Raw genomic sequence first — 17541 nt, 5'->3', positions numbered from 1 at the left:
CCGTCGCCTGACCTTCTCCGACCTTCTCCGACCTTCTCTGACCTTCTCCGTCCTCCAGAAAAACCCCTTCTACGTGAAGCCCCGCGTGGCCGTGCACTGCTTCGGAGTCCGACACTACGCCGGCGAGGTGAGGGCGCCCCTGCTGGCCACAAACGGTACTGCAGGGAGGAGGGTGGAGGCTGGTGGCAGGAAGAACCTGGGACGATAACGTTAACTACCTCCTGTAGTTAACTCCATTAACTACCTCCTGTAGTTAACTCCATTAACTACCTACAGATACCCCATTGACTACTTAACTACCTGGAATTACTTCATTAACTACCTCCAGTAGTTAACTCCATTAACTACCTACAAATATCCCATCAACTACCTGGAATTACTTCATTAACTACCTCCAGAAGTTAGATCAATGAACTACCTGTAAATATCCCACTAACTACCTCCAAATATTCCTTTAACTACCTGCAAATATTTCTCAAACTACCTCAAATTAATTAACTGGAATAACTTCACTAACAAATATCACAATAACTACCTGGAATTACTTCATTAATTACCACCAGTAGTTAACTCCTTTAACTACCCCCAATTATTACATTAAGTACCTGGAATAACTTCATTAACTACCCGCAAATATTCCTTTAACTCGCCCCAAATATTGCATTAACTACCTGGAATTACTCCATAAACTAAATGCAAATAGTTCATTAAGTTCCCCCAAATTTTCCATTAACCACCCGCAATTATTCCCTTAACTACCTTTAAATATAATGTTAATTACCTACAAATATTCTTTTAACTACCTGCAAATATTTCATTGACTACCTTCAAATATTCCTTTAACTACCTACAATTATTCCCTTAACTACCTTTAAATATGCTGTTAATTACCTGCAAATATTCCTTTAACTACCAGCAAATATTTCATTGACTACCTTCAAATATTCCATTAACTACCTGCAAATATTACTTTAACTACCTGCAAATATGCCGTTAACAACCCGCAAATATTGCATTAACTAGCTGGAATAGATTATGGCAATAACTGTAATAAAGTTCGGGATCTTTGTCCGACTAATAATTTGCGATAAAGGGCCGTAAAATGTTCACAATATTGCCTGAATATTTTCAAAATGACCACGAAGAAGCGGCAGGTTCTCCGATGGGCGGGGCCTGTCCCTGGAGGCGGAGCCTGCCGCTGGAGGCGGAGCCTAAGGGCCTGTGGTGTGTGCAGGTGGTGTACGACGTGCGCGGCGTGCTGGAGAAGAACCGGGACACGTTCAGGGACGACATCCTCAACCTTCTGCAGGAGAGCAGGTCGGTCCTGCTGCACTTTAGTCACTTCGCTTAACTTTATGGGCTTCTTTCATGTTAAGGCCATTTCTCAGCCTCATCTTTAAGGGCCTCAGGGTTTTATTCTGTCACTTTTGTTTACATTTTAAATGGCTTTCCCAATCTTTAAGGTTTTTTCAGTATTCATTTTTTTCGTCTTGGTGACTTTCCCTGATATTCAGAACCTTTTCCTTACCTTTAAGATTTTCAAGGCCTTTTCTCAATCACTGTCCCTTACCTGGAGGGATTTTTATTTTTTATTTTTTATTTTTAAGGTGATTTCTCAATGACTTTGCCTCAATTTTAAAACCTTCTTTTCAATTTTGATTGAATCAAGATTGATTGATTTTATCATATATTTAAGTTAAGGTAATTTCTCCAATACTGTTCTATATTTTTATTTTTTAAGGTAATTTCTCAATGACTTTCCCGTATACTCAAAGTTTTTAGTTTTTTTTTTTTCATTTTAAAGGTCTTTTCTTGATTAATTTCACTTTTCTTTAAGTTGTTTTCTTCATTTTGACAGCAATTTTTCCATAACTGTCCCTTATTTTCAATTTTTAAAGGTAATTTCTCCATAACTGTCCCGTATTTTTAATTTTTAAAGGTGATTTCTCCATAACTGTCCCGTATTTTTAATTTTTAAAGGTAATTTCTCCATTACTGTCTCTTATTTTTGATTTTTAAAGGTGATTTCTCCATTACTGTCTCTTATTTTTAATTTTTAAAGGTAATTTCTCCATAACTGTCCCGTATTTTTAATTCTTAAAGGTAATTTCTCCATTACTGTCTCTTATTCTTAATTTTTAAAGGTAATTTCTCCATAACTGTCCCGTATTTTTAATTTTTAAAGGTAATTTCTCCATTACTGTCTCTTATTTTTAATTTTTAAAGGTAATTTCTCCATTACTGTCTCTTATTCTTAATTTTTAAAGGTAATTTCTCCATAACTGTCTCTTATTTTTAATTTCTAAAGGTAATTTCTCCATTACTGTCTCTTATTCTTAATTTTCAAAGGTAATTTCTCCATAACTGTCTCTTATTTTTAATTTCTAAAGGTAATTTCTCCATAACTGTCCCTAATTTTTAATTTTTTAAAGGTAATTTCTCCATTACTGTCTCTTATTTTTAATTTCTAAAGGTGATTTCTCCATAACTGTCTCTTATTTTTAATTTCTAAAGGTAATTTCTCCATAACTGTCTCTTATTTTTAATTTCTAAAGGTGATTTCTCCATAACTGTCTCTTATTTTTAATTTCTAAAGGTAATTTCTCCATAACTGTCCCTAATTTTTAATTTTTTAAAGGTAATTTCTCCATTACTGTCTCTTATTTTTAATTTCTAAAGGTGATTTCTCAATGACCGTCCCTTATTTTTAGGTGCTCTTCTCTTTTCCTTGCTAAGGCCCTTAGTTTCCAGGGTTTCCCTGTCATTCCTAAATGCTGTTTGTCCTCCAGGCTGGACTTTGTCTACGAGCTGTTTGAGAACGTCCTGAGCAGGAACAAGCAGGACACTCTGAGGAGCACCTCCAAGCCCCGCCGGCCCACCGTCAGCTCCCAGTTCAAGGTCTTCATTTCACCTTAAAGCTTCTTCAAACTCCACCCGCTCTTTGTCGTCCTCCTCTGACCTTTGACCTTTGACCTTTGCTGCGGTCCAGGACTCCCTGCACTCCCTGATGGCCACGCTCAGCACGTCCAACCCCTTCTTCATCCGCTGCATCAAACCCAACACACACAAGGTGAGACACACTCACACACACACACACACACACACACACACAGATGCACAAACCCACCATGGTAATATGTGTGTGTTAGGGCTGAGAGCCCTCCGGGTCCTGAGTGGGTGCCCTTTTGACCTCCCCAGGTTGCCTAGCAACAGGCTGTGCAGGTCAAAAATGGCCCCACATGTAAATAGTGCACGCACGTGCACACGCATACACAGAGACATCAAGTGTTTCTTTAATAATGGTTAGACGGGTGTGGAGGATGTTTGATCATGTTGGATCAAACCTGCTATTGGTTGCATGAAGTAGCTGTTGGCCTAGAAAACACACACACACACACTAGTTTACTATTTGTTTTCTCTTTAGTGGAATTTATTTCGGTTGATTAGTAAAAGTATATATTTTATAATATATATATATATGTATATATATTGCCCCCCCAAGTGCTGCAGTTGGTTCAGTCCTGTCCAGCTTGCACCCCCCCCCCCCCGGCAGTGTGGAGCAGTTGGTTCAGTCCTGTGCAGGGGGTGCGCTCAGTGTCGCCCCCTAGAGGCCGAACCTGCAATTACACATCATAATCCGTCTCTTTTTAAGCTGAATATTTTTTTTAACATTTAAACAAAAAAGATTTCATTTTAAAATCTGGAAAAACTGGCAAAACAAATAAAAAGATATGAGCTTGTTTTGTTTTTTGAGTAACTTTTTTGCATCCCCAAGATTTCAAACTGGACCCACACCCTCGTTAACGTCACTGCTGGGTTTGAATGTAAACAGCCTCACACACACACACACACACACACACACATATACACACACTGGCTCTGCAGAGCCCTACAACTGGCCCGCACAAATTAGCCTCAGCAGGAGACGCATCACCATGGCAACCAAGTCCCTCCCATCTCCACACAAAAAGGGGGAGTGGAGTTTTTTCTTTTTTTATCTTCCTCTGAAAGCCTTTGTTTGATTGGGAGTGTGTGAGTCAGTCAGTCAGTTTGTGTGTGAGTGTGTGTGGAGTGAGACACACACACACACACACACACACACACACTCAGACCGACCAGCTGCCGCCTGTGGGAGTTGTCCGTCACCGGGTCTCGGCGGCGGCAGCTGGACGGAGAGCGGCGGCGCGACCTGATGCACGCCGGAGAAGATCTGCGTCCGAGTGTGTGTGGGATTTTAGTGCCGCTGGAGGAGGTGAGACACACACACACACACACACACACACACACACACACATACATCCCTCCCCAGCTCGTTGATCGGACTTAAATTGGTTTTGCTCCTGAATCATTGCACGGTGGATTTATTAGGAGGTGTGTGTGTGTGTGTGTGTGTGTGTGTGTGTGTGTGTGTGTGTGTGTGTGTGTGTGTGAGAAGGAGGACTTATTTTGTTTGGAGGGTTCACCCCCTCTGAAGGAGCGGTGAGGCTGAACCCCCCCAGGAGTCTCTGTCCTGGAATGCTGCAGGGGTTCTCCAGGGTTCTCCACCGGTGGAAGGTTCCTCCTGACCTGTGGAACCCCTGGAGAACCCTGCAGGTCCAGGCTGGGACTCGAAACCCAACCTGATTTTCCAAAATAAAAGTCCCGATGGGTTTATCGTTGGATGACCCCCCTCTGTAGACAGCAGGGGGCGCCGTCTCACACCTTCTCGCCACTTCCTGTCCAGCAACCACCACATTTTACACCAAAGAGGAGAAAAGTGGTGGAGAAAAGTGGTGGAGGCTCCTGGAGGTTCTCCCCCTCCCCCGCACCCTTTGTCCTCCTGGAAGCCCCCCCTTCTTTCTTGCATTTACCCCCCCCCCCCCCCTCGCCCTGTCCTCAGAAGATGCCACCATGGGTGCAGAACATCAGTCAGGCTTCCAGAGATCATCTAAACTCCCCAACGGGTTTGATTGACAGCGAGGGGCTTCACTAAGTTAAGGGTTCTCCTTAACCGAGTTAAGGGGAAAAAGTCCCCCCGATGGGCCGGAGCCCAAAACGGAGGAGGAACATCTCCCCGCCGGGGTCTCCTGGTGTCTTCTGGAGGAGAACCGTCCCCACACGACCTCCTTTGTGCTCCTGCAGTTTGATGCTAATGGAGGTTATGCTAATGCCCCCCTTAAAGGGCAGCATTCAATCACTCATAAAGGAGGGGGGGTGAACTGGAGATGGGGCAAAATAAAGGGGGCATTGGAAGCAGGCATGAAAGCAACCTCTTCTTCTGCGAGCACACACACACACACACACACACACACACACACACACACCCAGAGGAGACCCCGAGATAGCAGCACATTTCATCAATTCCGGTGTTTTGTCTCAGGAGAGGGCGGAGCCAAAAGGTTTTGGGGGCGGGGCTTGTCACCGTCCAGCTCCTGTGTGTGTATGTGTGTGTGTGTGTGTGTGTGTGTGTTTGAAAATGTATTTGAAGTTTTGGAGAACCCTGGTTCTGAGACGTCCCCCCCCTCCGCAGATGCCGGACCTCTTTGACCAGGCGGTGGTCCTGAACCAGCTGAGATACTCCGGCATGCTGGAGACGGTGAAGATCCGCCGCAGCGGGTTCCCCATCCGGAGGCCTTTCCAGGACTTCTGCTCCAGGTTCGGTCCCTGCGGTAGAACTTGGAGAAGGTGAGGACGTCTCCTGATCTTCTCCTGCCCTCCTCAGGTACAAGGTGCTGATGCGAGGTGAGGTGCTGCCGGAGGACTCCAGGGGGCGCTGCCTCCACCTGCTGCACCGCTACGACCGCGGACGCACCGAGTGGCAGCTGGGGAGGACCAAGGTAGGCTTCACCCGACCTTCTGCGGGAACCTGGAGGTCACGGCGTGTCATGTGACTCACGCCGGGGGTCACCTGACTAATGGCGAGGACCGTGTGACTTGTTGTGAGGGTCATGGGACTTCTGGCTAAGGTCGTGTGACTTGCTGCGACGGTCACGCAGCTCGTGGAGAGGGTCATGTGACTTGTGGAAGTCATGTGACTTCTGGTGAGGGTCATGTGACTTGCAGCAGAGGTCATGCGATTCATTGGCGAGGGTCATGTGACTCACAGAAGTCGATCACATGACTAATGTTGTGGGTCTCGTGACAAGGGGCATGCGACTCGTGGAAGGTCATGTGACTTGTAGCGACGGTCACTTTATTTGTGGCGAGGGTCATGTGACTTCTGACCGGGGGTCATTTGACTCATGGCGACTCTTGAGAGCCATGTGACTCATGGAAACCTGGCTTCTGGCAAGGGTCATGTGACTTGTTGTAAGGGTCATGTGACTTGTGCGGCTCATGTGACTTCTGGCAAGGGTCATGGGACTTGTTGTGAGGGTCATGTGACTTCTGGCAAGGGTCATGTGACTTGTGCGGCTCATGTGGCTTCTGGCAAGGGTCATGTGACTTGTTGTGAGGGTCATGTGACTTCTGGCAAGGGTCATGTGACTTGTGCGGCTCATGTGGCTTCTGGCAAGGGTCATGGGACTTGTGAGGGTCATGTGACTTCTGGCAAGGGTCATGTGACTTGTGCGGCTCATGTGGCTTCTGGCAAGGGTCATGGGACTTGTTGTGAGGGTCATGTGACTTCTGGCAAGGGTCATGTGACTTGTGCGGCTCATGTGGCTTCTGGCAAGGGTCATGGGACTTGTTGTGAGGGTCATGTGACTTCTGGCAAGGGTCATGTGACTTGTGCGGCTCATGTGGCTTCTGGCAAGGGTCATGGGACTTGTTGTGAGGGTCAAGTGACTTCTGGCAAGGGTCATGTGACTTGTGCGGGTCATGTGACTTGTTGCGGGGGTCATGTGACTCATGGCAAAGGTCAAGTGACTCGTAACCAGGGTCATGTGACTCGTGTCATGTGACTTCCAGAGAAGGTCACGTGACTCGTAGCAGGAGTGACAGTCCCGCATCAAGAACAGGAAGCGACCCTTCTTCCGGGTTCTCGGAACCATCCCACTTCCTGTCTGGTTCCGCCGTGCGGTCGTTCCACCTGAGTCTGGTGGTTCCAAACCTTCTCCAGGACCATCCATGAGAGCAGATCATCTGGACCTCCAGGGCAGGAGGCGGAGCTCCTCCCTCAGACGGCGGCCTCCTGGTGGTCCAGGCTAATGGACGGTTTCTGTGGAACCTAATGGAACCTAATGGACGCTCCCTCCTGGAAGCCCATTGGACGAGCCGCCGCCTCCGGCCTCAATCTGGCCTCACGCTTTTTACAAGGCTGTCACTGGGCGCCAACGTCCGGAGGACTGTAGGGTGTGTGTGTGTGTGTGTGTGTGTGTGTGTGTGTGTGTGTGGTATCATGAATAATGGAAATCCAGACCGCCTGAAGGACAGAAAGCAACTTTTATTGGCCTCTATCTTCTTCCACTCATACACTTGCCAGACCTCGGCGTGTGTGTGTGTGTTTGTGTGTGTGTGTGTGTGTGTGTGTGTGTGTGTGTGTCGGTCACACGCTGCTTGTTTCGTATTAACCTGCTGGTTAGTGATGTCCTAATCACCCCGACCGTTTACGTTTCCCCCTGGAAATCTCATTAGACCATCACCGCCGCACACACACACACACACACACACACACACACACAATATGGCCTCCCTCGCTAATCGGATTAAACCCCCCATCAAACCGCCGCCCGTTAATCCGCCTCTTTAACGGCGCCGACAAAAGGAGGCCAGCATCCGGGTTGGATTTCGCCGCGGCGCCTTTGGCGGCCATTTTCCTCCCGGCTTTGAACCCCAACTCCCCCCTGGAGAAAAAAGGGGGACCCCTTTCCCCGTCTAAATCCCGGGTGTTAATCTGGCGTGTGTTACAGCGATTTTAACACACTCACACACTCGCTGCTTGTGATTGGTCGCCTCCAGGTGTTTCTCCGCGAGTCTTTGGAGCTCCGTCTGGAGAAGCAGAGGGAGGTGGAGGTTCTCCAGGCGGCCGTGACCATCCAGGCCCACGTGGTGGGATTCCTGGCCAGGTAGGCTTGGACCTCCCTTCTCCTTCTTGTGTGTGTGTGTGTGTGTGTGTGTGTGTGTCAGCTGTGTGTTGTCGCCACCCTGCTGGCAGGAAGCAGTACCGCAGGCTTCTGCGCTGCATCGTGGTCATCCAGAAGAACATCCGGACGTTCCACTGCCGCCGGCGGTTCCTGCTGCTGCGCTGGGCGGCGCTGACCTTCCAGAAACGTCTCCGCGGACGGCGAGCTCGCCGGACCTTCGCCCTCCTGCTGCTGGAGAGGAGGAGGAGGCAGGAGAAGGAGGAGGAGGAGGAGGAGGAGCGGAGGAGGAGGCAGGAGGAGGAGGAGCTGGACAGGTGGGCAGCTAGAGGAGGTTCAGGAAACCTTCTGGTGGTCCATGGAAAGAAGCTCATGATGTCACTTCCTGTCTTCCTGCAGGGAGAGGCGGCGGCAGGAGGCTGAGAGGCTGATCAGAGAGGTAGGATGGTGTTCCTCCAGGAGATCCTCCTCTGAACCTCAGCGGCGCTACTTAGCACATTCCGCTAGCTCATAGAGCGTCAAATGCTAATCGTTAGCTTGATCCCGATAGTGTTACCTAGCATCGCGGCGTCAAGTTGTGTGACCTGAACTTCTTGTCAAGGTGCCGTTGCACCTCCAAGCCTCCAGATGGCGTTACAACCGGCGCTGTAGGTTCCTGATGTTTTTCTTCAGGCCGAGAAGATCCAGATTGTTGCTGATAGAAACTTAGCAGGGCTAAAGTGGAAGCCTCTCCAGATGACACGTGTCTCTGGTTTCAGGCTGAGGAGCTGCTGAGGCTTGAGGAGCAACAGCGACGTGAAGAGCTGGCCTTTCCCGCCGCGACTCCACCTTCACCCGCTCCCGTTAGCGAGGAGCTAAAGTTCCCGGCGGAGGCGCCTGAGGAGGAGGAGGAGGAGGAGGCCATCCGCCCTCAGGAGGCCTCGCAGGTGGAGGAGATCCTCCGTCTGGAGCGGGAGATCCAGACGCTGCAGAGACAGAAGGAGCGTCAGGAGCTGAGCCTGACGGAGGCGTCGCTGCAACGCCTGCAGCGCCTGCGCGACCAGGAGCTTCGGCGCCTGGAGGACGAGGCCTGCCGCGCCGCGCAGCAGTTCCTCGACTCGCTCAATTTCGACGAGATCGACGAGTGCGTGAGGAACATCGAGAGCTCGCTCGGCGGCGGCGAGGAGGAGGAGGACAAGGAGGCGGGGCGTGCAACGGGAGGCGGCGACGAAGAGGAGGTGGACGAAGGATTCGGCGCCGACGACGAGGCCTTCAAGGACTCGCCCAACCCGAGCGAGCACGGACACTCGGACGGCCAGCGGACCAGCGGCATCCGGACCAGCGACGACTCTTCGGAGGAGGATCCCTACGCCAACGACGGCGTCATCCCGCCGCTGCCGCCCACCACCGTGCTCAATCAACCGTTACCGCCGCCGCCGCCGCCGCCGCCCTGCCATGTTTTACCCGGCGGGGACTCCGCCTTCCGGGTCCTCCAGGCCGCGTCCGAGGTCCCGTCGGACGACCTGGTGGAGCTCATCCCGCCGGATGAGGATTCGGACTACGACCGGGACGACTACGACGAGGGCGCCATCGTGTCCGGCGGCAGCATGGCGTTCTCCAACCCCCGCAGCGGCCAGTGGTCCCCGGACTGCCGCGGCTCGGTGGGCACCTACAACAGCTCCGGAGCGTACCACTTCAGCTCGGAGGGGGCGCAGTCCTCGGTGGGTGACCGGTCGGTGTCTTGACCCTCGTTAGCAGCCGATGCTAATAATCTGGCGTGTCTCGGTTCCAGTTCGAGGACAGCGAGGACGACTTCGACCGCTTCGACACGGACGACGAGTCGTCTTACCGCAGGGACTCGGTGTACTCCTGCGTCACGCTGCCGTACTTCCACAGCTTCCTCCATATCAAAGGTGTCCTGACAGATTCTTGTTATTGTTCTATGGGGTTTTGGGGAAGGACAGACAGGAAGTGAGGATATTTGATGGGTGAAGGTCCAGGAAGTGGTTCAAGAAGTAGGACTCTTTGTGTGCCGTAAGGGAAAGGACACACAGGAAGTGGTGATGTTTACGTGGAGGGGTCAAAGGGCAGACAGGAAGTGAGGATATTTGATGGGTGGAGGTCCAGGAAGTGGTTCAGGAAGTAGGACTCTTTGTGTGCCGTAAGGGAAAGGACACACAGGAAGTGGTGATGTTTATGTGGAGGGGTCAAAGGGCAGACAGGAAGTGAGGATATTGATGGGTGAAGGTCCAGGAAGTGGTTCAAGAAGTAGGACTCTTTGTGTGCTGTAAGGGAAAGGACACACAGGAAGTGGTGATGTTTACGTGGAGGGGTCAAAGGGCAGACAGGAAGTGAGGATATTTGATGGGTGAAGGTCCAGGAAGTGGTTCAGGAAGTAGGACTCTTTGTGTGCCGTAAGGGAAAGGACACACAGGAAGTGGTGATGTTTATGTGGAGGGGTCAAAGGGCAGACAGGAAGTGATACCGCTTTCCGTGGGAGGTGATTGGACGGACAGGAAGTGACGCTGTTTGTTTGCAGGCGGCTTGATGAACACGTGGAAGCGGCGCTGGTGCGTCCTGAAGGACGAGACCTTCCTGTGGTTCCGGGCGAAGCAGGAAGCTCTCAAACAGGGTTGGCTCCACAAGAAGGGCGGCGGCTCGTCCACGTTGTCCCGCCGCAACTGGAAGCGGCGCTGGTTCGTGCTGCGGCAGAGCAAGCTCATGTACTTCGAGAACGACGGCGAGGACAAGATGAAGGGCGTGCTGGACATGCGCTCCGCCAAGTAAGCGCCGCCAGAACGTCCGCCGGAGAACCTCTCGGTAGATCTCCGTTCAGAGTTTGGTGACGTTCCCGACTCCGGTGTGCAGGGAGATCGTCGACAACACGGGGAAGGAGAACGGGATCGATATCGCGATGCCCGAGAGGACGTACCACCTGATCGCCGAGTCGGCGGAGGACGCCAGGTCAGGTCCACGACTCCTTAGAGCTTCTCCTTCTGCGAGGAGGAACCTCTCCAGATAAAACCTGCTGATGTTTTCTGTGTTTGTGCGAGGGTTCCTCAACCCTCAGAAGGTTCCTTCCGAACCGCTCGATCTCCGGTTCGCCCTCTTTCTCTGTTGTCGCGGTAACGGATGTCTCCGTCTCCATGGTTACAGCCAGTGGTTCAGCGTGCTGAGTCAGGTCCAGGGCTCCACGGAGCAGGAGATCCGGGAGATGCACGACGAGCAGGCCAACCCGCAGAACGCCGTGGTGAGCGCCGCCTGTTCAAGGATGTCCAGGACTGTCCTTGGATTGTCCCATGACGTCTACTGGGCAAATCCATGACTCTTCCAGAACATCTCCAAACCCTCTGTTCTCCATGTTCACCCTGTGAATGAAGGGAATAGAACTACAGTAAAACCTTGTTTTTGGCGGGGTTACGTTCCAAAAAGAACCCATGATAGGCAAAATCCCTGAAGTAGAAACCTTTATTTTTTTTTACAACTATTAATATGCAATTAAATACTCTATTATACATTGAAAAGAAAGAACAAACCATTTTACAGGCTCAAATAAAAGTACTGTACTTTAGAAATGTTTTTTTCAACAAATAACTTCTGTACTGTCAAATAATAATTTTAATCATCAATGTCAACAGAAGGCTTCAAATGGCGGAGATTAATTGGATTAAACGGGAGAAAATTAGAAATGATTATAAAAAAAATTGCGGACAGTTGCGACCCTTTTTGCATCCTTATTAAAACTTATCGCCGCTGTCGTCCTTCTGTTTTTTTCTTCTTTCTTTATGGAACGAACGGAAGATTTATTCATTCCGTAATGCCGACCTCCAGCCGCATAGCTTTTAGCTTCCCTTAGCATGTCCAGAAGTTTAGCTTTATCTAAAGTTTAGCATCTTCCGCTGCCTTTTGTCAACATGATGGGTTTTAGAGAAACTGGAAATTGCGAGAGAATTTGCACGTACGTCATGTAAATTTGTCAAGCTGTTTTACGTACGTGTACATATTAAACTGCAACGTTATTGACGCACAGCTAGAGAAGAAGCGGAGTGACTTTTCAACCAATCAGAATGCAGAACACGATGCAAATCCAGGAAGTAGCGAAACCGTGAAAAGTGAACCGCGTTCTAGCGAGGGATCGCTGTGTAGCTTTCCAGGTCGAAGTATTCATTTGGAACTTAATATTTACGCCCCGTCTCTTCTTCCTCCAGGGAACGCTGGACGTTGGGATGATCGACTCCGTCTGTGCGTCAGATAATCCAGAGAGGTGAAGTTGGATTTCATGATTTCCAGTTGAAACAAAGGAAACGATCTGCCATCCGTTGGAACTTTAATTTAATTTAAGCTAATTTCTTCATTTGGAGGTACTTTGGCCTCCTGTTCACGTCAGGTTTTTAATCCCCGGTGGTTAATTGGAGGCGCTTCCTTTCCGATTAATAATCTCCGGTCTGAGTTAATCTGAGTTAATTAATCCGAGCTGTTGTCCAGGGTCGGTCCCGTTGACCGGTTCTCCGTGTTCCCCTTGCAGACCAAACTCCTTCGTCATGATCACGGCCAACCGGGTTCTTCACTGCAACGCCGACACGCCCGAGGAGATGCACCACTGGATCGCTCTGCTGCAGCGCTCCAAGGGGGAGGCCCGGGTGGACGGCCAGGAGTTCATCATCCGAGGTAGGATGCTCCTCCTGGTCCTCCTGGTCCTCCTGGTCCTCCTTTCCTTCTGCTCCACCAGTAGCTCACCCTCTCATGTCCGACAGGTTGGCTGCACAAGGAGGTGAAGAGCAGCACCAGGACGTCGCTGAAGCTGAAGAAGCGCTGGTTTCTTCTCACCCACAACTCCCTGGACCACTACAGGAGCTCCGAGCGCCACGCGCTGAAGCTCGGCACGCTGGTGCTCAACAGCCTGTGCACGGTGGTCCCGCCCGATGAGAAGGTCTTCAAGGACACCGGTGAGAGTAGAAGCAGTTAGCGGGCTAGCGGCTAACAGCTAAGTGTCGCTAAATGGCCGCAGAACCACCAAATATGGAAGTTTGTTTACGTCCCGCAGCTCCACGATCGGAGGACAGCTTCGTTAGCATGATTAGCACGAAGGATGGAAGCTAACCTGGCTAACAAGGGGTCACTGTCTGGTACTGGTCTTGTACCAGGTTAGCCTCCGTCCGAGCAGTTATTGTTAATTTATTTGTGCCACCGCGAGATCGTGGTCGGTATTTGGAAGCGGAGTCCCGCTGCCGACCTCCGCCAGGCTCCTCGGAGAACTCCAGGCGTGACCCGCCGGTTCTCCGTTCTCCCGCCAGGCTACTGGAACGTGATCGTGTACGGACGCAAACACTCGTACCGCCTCTACTGCAAGCTTCTGAACGAGGCCACGCGCTGGGCCGCCGCCGTGCAGAACGTCATCGACGCCAAGCCGCCCATCGACACGCCCACGCTGCAGCTGATCCTGGACATCAAGGTGGGCTTCTCGGCTACTTTGCAACTGATATCTCAGAGCAGGAAGGTTCTCCTCCGGTTCCTGCTCGGGATCTTCACGCGTGGAGTCTCCGCGTTCTTCCTCCGGTTCACCGAAGCACGTTCGGGTCAGACGGTACGTTCCAGTTCCCCCGATTGACAGGTGGCTCCTCGTTGTGCAGGAGAACAGCCTGAACTCGGAGGTGGTGGAGCAGATCTACAAGAGGAACCCCATCCTTCGCTTCAGCCACCACCCACTGCACTCGCCGCTGCTGCCGCTGCCCTACGGAGACGTGCACGTGCCCGGTGAGTTCCCGCCCCAGCTGGAGGTTGACCAGAGTTTGGGTGAAGGTGGAGGTCATGGTCTGATGGTCTGACTCTCCACGCCCAGCCGGGACGACCAGAAGCTACACCACGCTGCAGGAGGAGGCGCTGAAGGTCTTCAGCTCCTTGCAGCACCTTGAAGGTGTGGCCGACCCGCTGCCCGTCATCCAGGGCGTCCTGCAGACCGGCCTGGAGCTCAAGCCAATCAGGGACGAGCTCTACTGTCAGCTGATCAAGCAGACCACGCGGCCGCCGCGACCGGGGAGCCCCGGGAACCTGTGCAGCTGGAAGATCCTGGCCTGCATGTCGTGCAGCTTCCTGCCCACCAGGGGGATCCTGAGATACCTGAAGCTCCACCTGAAGAGGTGCCTGAGGAACTCGTCCAGACGGTAGCCTGAACCGCACTGTCACCTTCTAACGCCTGGACCTGGACCTTCTCCTCCAGGGCCCGCGAGCTCTGCCCCGGCACCGAGATGGAGCGCTACGCCACCTTCGCCCTGGACTCCCTGAGGAGAACCAGGACCCGGGAGAACGTTCCTTCACAGGAGGAGATCCGAGCCATCGTCGCCCGGCAGGACATGAGCACCACCGTGCACTGCCACGGCGGAGGATGCTGCAAGATCACCATCAACTCCCACACGACCGCCGGAGAGGTGGGCGTCACACACACACACACACACACACACACACACACACACACACACACGTTGGTGGATGTCATTCTGTTGGTTTCATTGTCTTGTGCAGATTCACTCTGATTGGTCTGCGGTGATCGTTAACATCTCGTGGTCTGCTGTGTGTGTGTGTGTGTGTGTGTGTGTGTGTGTGGGCACGTGTCAGGTGGTGGAGAAGCTGATCAGAGGTCTGGCTATGGAGGACAGCAGGAACATGTTCGCCCTCTTCGAGCACAACGACACCACGGAGAAAGCCATCGAGAGCCGCACGGTGGTGGCCGACGTGCTGGCCAAGTTTGAGAAGTAAGCATGTTCTGAACATCTGGAGGTGGTTGGAGGACGATGGAGGTTCTGGACCTCCGGCGGTGAACGCTGTCTCCCATCTACAGGCTCGCAGGAAGTCCAGATGAAGGAAAGAGCGGCTGGAAGTTTTACTTCAAGCTGTACTGCTTCCTGGATACGGAAGACGTCCCCAAGGACAGCGTGGAGTTCGCCTTCATGTTTGAGCAGGTACCTTCACCTCCACCTCCACCTGAGAAGAGAGAGAGAACCATCAAGTTAATGCTAATCAAAAGAAAACAAAAGGGAATTAGCTGCTGAGCTAGCCAGCTAGCTGTGGCACCTCTAACTCCAACCCAACTGATCCAGACGTGGTAGAAGATCTCCGGTACTTCTCTGAGAACCAGAGATCTGTAGTTCCACTTCCACACTCTTGAAGCTCATGTTTTAGAGCTCTTCCAACCCGGGTTGTTTCCGTCCTCAGGCCCACGAGGCCGTGATCCGTGGTCAGTATCCAGCCCCCGAGGAGACCCTGCAGTTCCTGGCTGCCCTGCGACTCCAGTATCTCCTGGGCGACCACGGCTCACGGGCCGCCGCCCCCGACATCTCCCAGGTGTTCCCCATGGCGCGATTGCGGGCCCGGGTGCAGAACTCCGCCCGGGCGTTTGCGCCCGGCAGCGGCGGCGGCGGGACCATGGAACGCCAGGGGACCTCAGAGAGGAAGCGCGCCAGCTTCCTGGAGGGAACCCTGAGGCGCAGCTTCCGGAGCGGCTCGATCGGCCAGCAGAAGATGGAGGAGGAAAGCGGGCTGGAGGCGTGGCTTCGGGAAGAGGCGGCGGCGGTGAAGGCCAGCGTGACGGACAAGTGGAAGAAGCTGCAGGGGATGACCCAGGAGCAGGCCATGGTGAAGTACATGGCGCTCGTGAAGGAGTGGCCTGGATACGGTTCCACGCTCTTCAACGTCCAGGTAGGAGGCCCTTCTCCACATGAGATAGAACTCCACATGTGGAGGACGACCCTGAACGTTCTTGTGGTTCCAGAGTCAGGACGCGGCGTTCCCCAGCGAGCTTTGGCTGGGCGTCAGTCGCGACGCCGTCTCGTTGTACAAGCGCGGCGAGCCGTGGCCTCTGGAGGTCTTCCCTTACGAGCAGATCCTGTCCTTCGGAGCGCCGCTACCCAACGCCTACAAGATCGCCGTGGAGGGCCGGGAACTGATGTTCCAGACACACATGGTTGGTCCTCCGAGAACCTGTTCAACGGTGGAGGCCAAGGTTGGTGTCTTGGAGGTTTTCCTAACTGGGGGTTGGTGTCTCCTCTGCTGCAGGTAATGGACGTGGCCAAGCTGATGAAGGCCTACATCAGCATGATCGTCAAGAGGCGCTACAGCAACTGTCAATCACTCAGCAGCCACGGCAGCGGCTGGTGACCTCGCCCCGATGCTACCTGGTTGATCATGTGACGGGGGTTTGTTCTTGAAGAGACGGTCGTTAGACCCTGAGGGAACATCTGAGGAGGAACCTTCACCTCTTGCAAATGAAACTTCACCTAGTGCGGCGGACATCTTGGCTCCAACCTCGGACGTCTCCAGGACTCCCTTTAGAGGAACATCAGAACGGGACGGAGAACTTGGTCCTAGCGCCGCATTTCAGTCAAAGAACCAAACCAAAGACGAAGGAGTTCGACCAGAAGTGTTGTGTGCTTGTGTGTGTGTGTGTGTGTTTGACGGAAAGCCTAGCAGTGATGCTAAGCTACCACCGCTAACAGCGCTGGCTATAAACAGCGGAGTTTAAGAGACTCTTAAAACACAAAAGCCTTAACTTGTTCCCCTGAATGGATGAGAATATGGACCTCAGGTGAACAAGAGCACTAAAACCCCTCAGTGTGCCCGTCTTACGACACTTAATCGCCCCCTAAGGCCGTTGTCCTTTACCCTTAAATAAGTTAAGGGTAGTGATTTATGTGCACCAAGGAGCTGGTTGCTTCTGCTCCCTTAAGTATGTCCTCAACAGAACCGCCCCTCAGGGCAAACACCTTGAGGCCGTTCATCTCACTACGTCCTCTGGAACTCCTCAGTAGCCTCGAGTCAGATTTACACCTAGTCTACACTTAGTGCCTTAGCGGAGAATCAAAGTTGCAGTCAGCAAGAAGCCTCGTCCTGGTGAAAGTGGACAGGAACCCTGACACCTCCATGCAAATACAAATGCAGTACCTTAAACTCTGGTTTGAGACCAAAACTAAAGATGTAAGGGTTAGAATTTATCTGGGAAATGGAAACAATCACCAAAGCCCTTAAGCTAAGGGCTCAGGAAAGCCCTCCCTTGAATTGAAGGGACGATGTCAGCTGTTTAGCGAGGTAAATAAGTTTCTGGAATCCTTTCTCTCACCCGGGGAAGACGATCAGGTGGGGAACGTCGTTCTCAGGACGTTCTCCAGACCACGTTCCTGGGTGGATTCCCGCGGGCGGCGGTCCAGCCAAAGACGCCACGGTGCCTTGTAAATTCTGTACATTCTTTTTTTTTTTTTTTTTTAAGTGTGCATTTTTTTCCTCCTCCTGGTTTAACGTGCAATGTTATATTTTAATATTATTATTATTATTATTATTATTGTTGTTAAAACGGCGATGAAGGTGAAGATGATGATATAATCACGTGGCTGTAGATTTTCTACTATGACTCTTTTGCTTCTTGTTTCCCTGAAGATGCTGATTAAAGGTGGAAAATGTTCCTCTTCCTCCTCTTCCTCTTGCTCGGCGCCTGGCATTTGATAGAATAACCTTAAAAATCAAAGAAATGATTCAAATTCAACAATAAAATTCATCAAAATATTTGAAACTAAAC

General features: G+C 51.6%; 1 protein-coding gene across 1 annotated transcript in view; it reads left to right on the top strand.

The window, feature by feature from the left end:
• The window catches only part of myo10 (myosin X), a 35942-nt gene extending 18402 nt beyond the window's left edge, over positions 1 to 17540 (top strand). The window contains exons 16-41 of the mRNA XM_086172265.1: positions 59 to 127; positions 1235 to 1317; positions 2790 to 2898; positions 2990 to 3070; positions 5510 to 5634; positions 5702 to 5816; positions 7879 to 7985; positions 8075 to 8317; positions 8400 to 8439; positions 8759 to 9700; positions 9772 to 9892; positions 10519 to 10762; positions 10848 to 10943; positions 11136 to 11229; positions 12188 to 12243; positions 12505 to 12647; positions 12734 to 12925; positions 13274 to 13431; positions 13610 to 13733; positions 13819 to 14116; positions 14197 to 14404; positions 14592 to 14728; positions 14815 to 14935; positions 15189 to 15671; positions 15745 to 15936; positions 16029 to 17540. Coding sequence (XP_086028391.1) covers positions 59 to 127; positions 1235 to 1317; positions 2790 to 2898; positions 2990 to 3070; positions 5510 to 5634; positions 5702 to 5816; positions 7879 to 7985; positions 8075 to 8317; positions 8400 to 8439; positions 8759 to 9700; positions 9772 to 9892; positions 10519 to 10762; positions 10848 to 10943; positions 11136 to 11229; positions 12188 to 12243; positions 12505 to 12647; positions 12734 to 12925; positions 13274 to 13431; positions 13610 to 13733; positions 13819 to 14116; positions 14197 to 14404; positions 14592 to 14728; positions 14815 to 14935; positions 15189 to 15671; positions 15745 to 15936; positions 16029 to 16130 — 4683 coding nt within the window. The 3' untranslated portion in view covers positions 16131 to 17540. The remainder of the gene's footprint in view (positions 1 to 58; positions 128 to 1234; positions 1318 to 2789; positions 2899 to 2989; positions 3071 to 5509; positions 5635 to 5701; positions 5817 to 7878; positions 7986 to 8074; positions 8318 to 8399; positions 8440 to 8758; positions 9701 to 9771; positions 9893 to 10518; positions 10763 to 10847; positions 10944 to 11135; positions 11230 to 12187; positions 12244 to 12504; positions 12648 to 12733; positions 12926 to 13273; positions 13432 to 13609; positions 13734 to 13818; positions 14117 to 14196; positions 14405 to 14591; positions 14729 to 14814; positions 14936 to 15188; positions 15672 to 15744; positions 15937 to 16028) is intronic.
• Position 17541: the final 1 nt, after the last annotated feature.

The sequence above is a fragment of the Fistularia commersonii genome, chromosome 25 (assembly GCF_037954325.1).
Source record: "Fistularia commersonii isolate RoL2024-O1a breed Wild chromosome 25, RoL_Fcom_v1.0, whole genome shotgun sequence".
Lineage (NCBI taxonomy): Eukaryota > Metazoa > Chordata > Actinopteri > Syngnathiformes > Fistulariidae > Fistularia > Fistularia commersonii.
This window is presented reverse-complemented; position numbering and strand designations above follow the sequence as displayed.